The following is a 2,421-nucleotide window of genomic DNA, read 5'->3' as shown; positions in this document are numbered from 1 at the left end:
TGATGCATGTTGACAGCAGAGACAGAGACAAGCCACCATAGTCTCCAATTGATGACATAGGTCCACTTGACCTGTGTTATTGGCCTTAAATTTCAAATGAAGCAAAATAAAGGGTGTTAACGTGTTTGAGTGAAATTGTTGTTAAATGTGTAATACATAATTAGATGAAGTATCCAGTAATTATTATTTAAATCACAGTAAAGTTGACCCCAGAGGACAGCAGGTGCAATGATGGGTTGCAATAAAAAAAAATTCAAATGATTCAAAAACAGCATCCTCACTAAACTTTAAGATATACCACTCTGTGATTTGATCAAATGGTCAAAACAATATTAGGTCAAAAATAATTCAATAATAATTCATAGCTTTCTTTATTTAATTTTTTACTCAAAAAACAGGATACACTTTAATGTAAACAAGGTCTATCGGCTCTAAATTCCAAAACGTTTTGAATTGTATGTGACACGTCAACGTTATCAGTATGCAGGCCAATTTTAAAGGGAACTTATGTGTAATCAGCAATCGTCCTATCCCCATCGCCCATATTACGACCATTGTTTCAATCAGTGGCATTGAGTCTTTAAACCCTGTTCCCGCAGAATACCTGAGGATTCCGCAACTAATAATTGTGCGTTCATAATCGCCCATTTCAACCGATGTATGCATCGGCGCCGTGGCTTAGTTGGTTAAAGCGCCTGTCTAGTAAACAGGAGATCCTGGGTTCGAATCCCAGCGGTGCCTTTTACTCTGCTTCTCACCTCTCCCTCGTTAATTCTTGTTACTCGTTCTTCAACACTTACTAATATCCCTATAAACTACCAAAGGTTCGAAGACTTTCTGTTCTCTCTCTAGAAATACGTTCTGTGGCGTTAGTAAAAATTCCGAAATTGAATGTAGATGTATTCACTTTGTCAGCGCGGTTTGTAGTACAGCCATCTGGCCACACGGGGGTGGCAGTGAAACGGCCTACCGAAGCAACCATCCGGAGGATAGGGTGAAGAAAATGATGTAGCAAACGTGTCTTGGATCTACTCTTAATTTCAACAAGCAGACGCAGTTCATGGTGTAATGTATACCTCAGGACGATGACTACTGCCTTTATCCAACTGTTTGCTACATTCAATCCGTGTGAGAGGAAGAAGGAAGCCATATAAACAAAGAATAATGAGGACCACTTTGTCCTGTTAGATGCGACAAGTTGAACACAGAGTGGACCACCGAAGAGCGGAAATTAGATTGTCATGTTTTCAAAATAAGACATGGAAAACCTGATGTTAAGTCTTACCACCCATCACCGTCATACGGAATGCACCATACTGCAGTGGGGCCACCAAATTATATTTGTTTCCTTATTAAAATGTCTTAAGATGAATCCAACATATTATAAGTAAATATAAATCTCCAGATGATAGGCTTACTGGCCTGTAGGCAGGGTAGTCACTAAGGTAGCCAAGGTAGCCATACAGTTCATCCTGAGGATTCAATGTGTCACGCATGTACAGTAAGTGCAATGTGCAAAGAGGGGTCCCTGCTCCATCTCACACTAACGGAAGATTCTTGTGTTGATGGTTTAGTAGTATTGTGTTTGTAAGTAGCCTAACACTTGGGCTTAAAATATGTGTTAGCCCTAAAATCGCACGTGGACCCTCCATTCGAAATGGTCTATTGTGACAGTTTGGTGTTTCTCTAGCTCCCACAATGAACGATTACATGTCATGTGGCTTTTATTTTGAAAATGCTGAGCGGAAACAGTGTGGCTGGCCGTTACTAACTTGACGCATTTTTGCTACAGTTCCTAAGGACCCGATGCATTTCCATATTGAGGAGGTTTTGGTGTGTCTGAGCTGAAAACAGAAGCGGGAGGGGACACTGATGTCCAGCAGACCGTGGACACCGTGTCCCAGATCATAGCAGAAGTCCCCCCTGGACCATGGGACTGACGGAGCTGCTGCTCGCGCTGGTCTGGCTCCGCTCGGCTCGGCTCGGTGCAGGTGAGAAACAACAATGCATCCGGGCTGTTGTGTTCAGATGGAAATATGTATTCATATTTAATATATCCGTGCTGTTAATCCAACTGGATAGTCGCATCCAAGACATTAATAGTACCAAGCACAGTCAGTGAGTAGACTAGATTTGGTTTGTTAGTGGTTATTATGATGCCAGGTTATGATCACTGGAGGTCTCGTAGTTATTAATAATAATAATAATAATAATAATAATAATAATAATACCAATAATACTAATGATGATTGCATTACTGTCACAGCAGATAGGAGAGGGATTTATGTTGCTCAGAGTCCTCTGGTGTAGTGAGACAGTGTGAGACAGTGTGAGACATGAAGACATGAAGACGGTCGTGTGTTCAGTGTTGTGATCGGATGGAGTGAGAAGATGAGAGAAGCCTGGGGGGGGGGGGGGGGG

At 41.7% G+C, this 2,421-nt stretch overlaps 1 protein-coding gene and 1 non-coding gene across 3 annotated transcripts in view; both read left to right on the top strand.

The window, feature by feature from the left end:
• The first annotated feature begins 667 nt into the window (after positions 1–667).
• trnat-agu lies at positions 668–741 on the top strand. Its single transcript has one exon. It is a non-coding gene; the product is annotated as a tRNA-Thr (tRNA).
• Positions 742–1,766: 1,025 nt separating this feature from the next.
• lrp3 (low density lipoprotein receptor-related protein 3) overlaps positions 1,767–2,421 on the top strand; it is a 9,396-nt gene continuing 8,741 nt past the window's right edge. Inside the window, exon 1 of one of the 2 annotated variants that reach the window (XM_034871233.1) lies at positions 1,767–1,991. In XM_034871233.1, the coding sequence (XP_034727124.1) occupies positions 1,931–1,991 (61 nt within the window). In that variant the 5' untranslated portion in view covers positions 1,767–1,930. The remainder of the gene's footprint in view (positions 1,992–2,421) is intronic. The other variant, XM_034871232.1, reaches the window with a different exon arrangement.

Source organism: Etheostoma cragini, chromosome 1, assembly GCF_013103735.1.
Source record: "Etheostoma cragini isolate CJK2018 chromosome 1, CSU_Ecrag_1.0, whole genome shotgun sequence".
Taxonomy (NCBI): domain Eukaryota; kingdom Metazoa; phylum Chordata; class Actinopteri; order Perciformes; family Percidae; genus Etheostoma; species Etheostoma cragini.
Note: the sequence above shows the minus strand (reverse complement) of the source record. Positions and strands in the feature narration are given on the sequence as shown.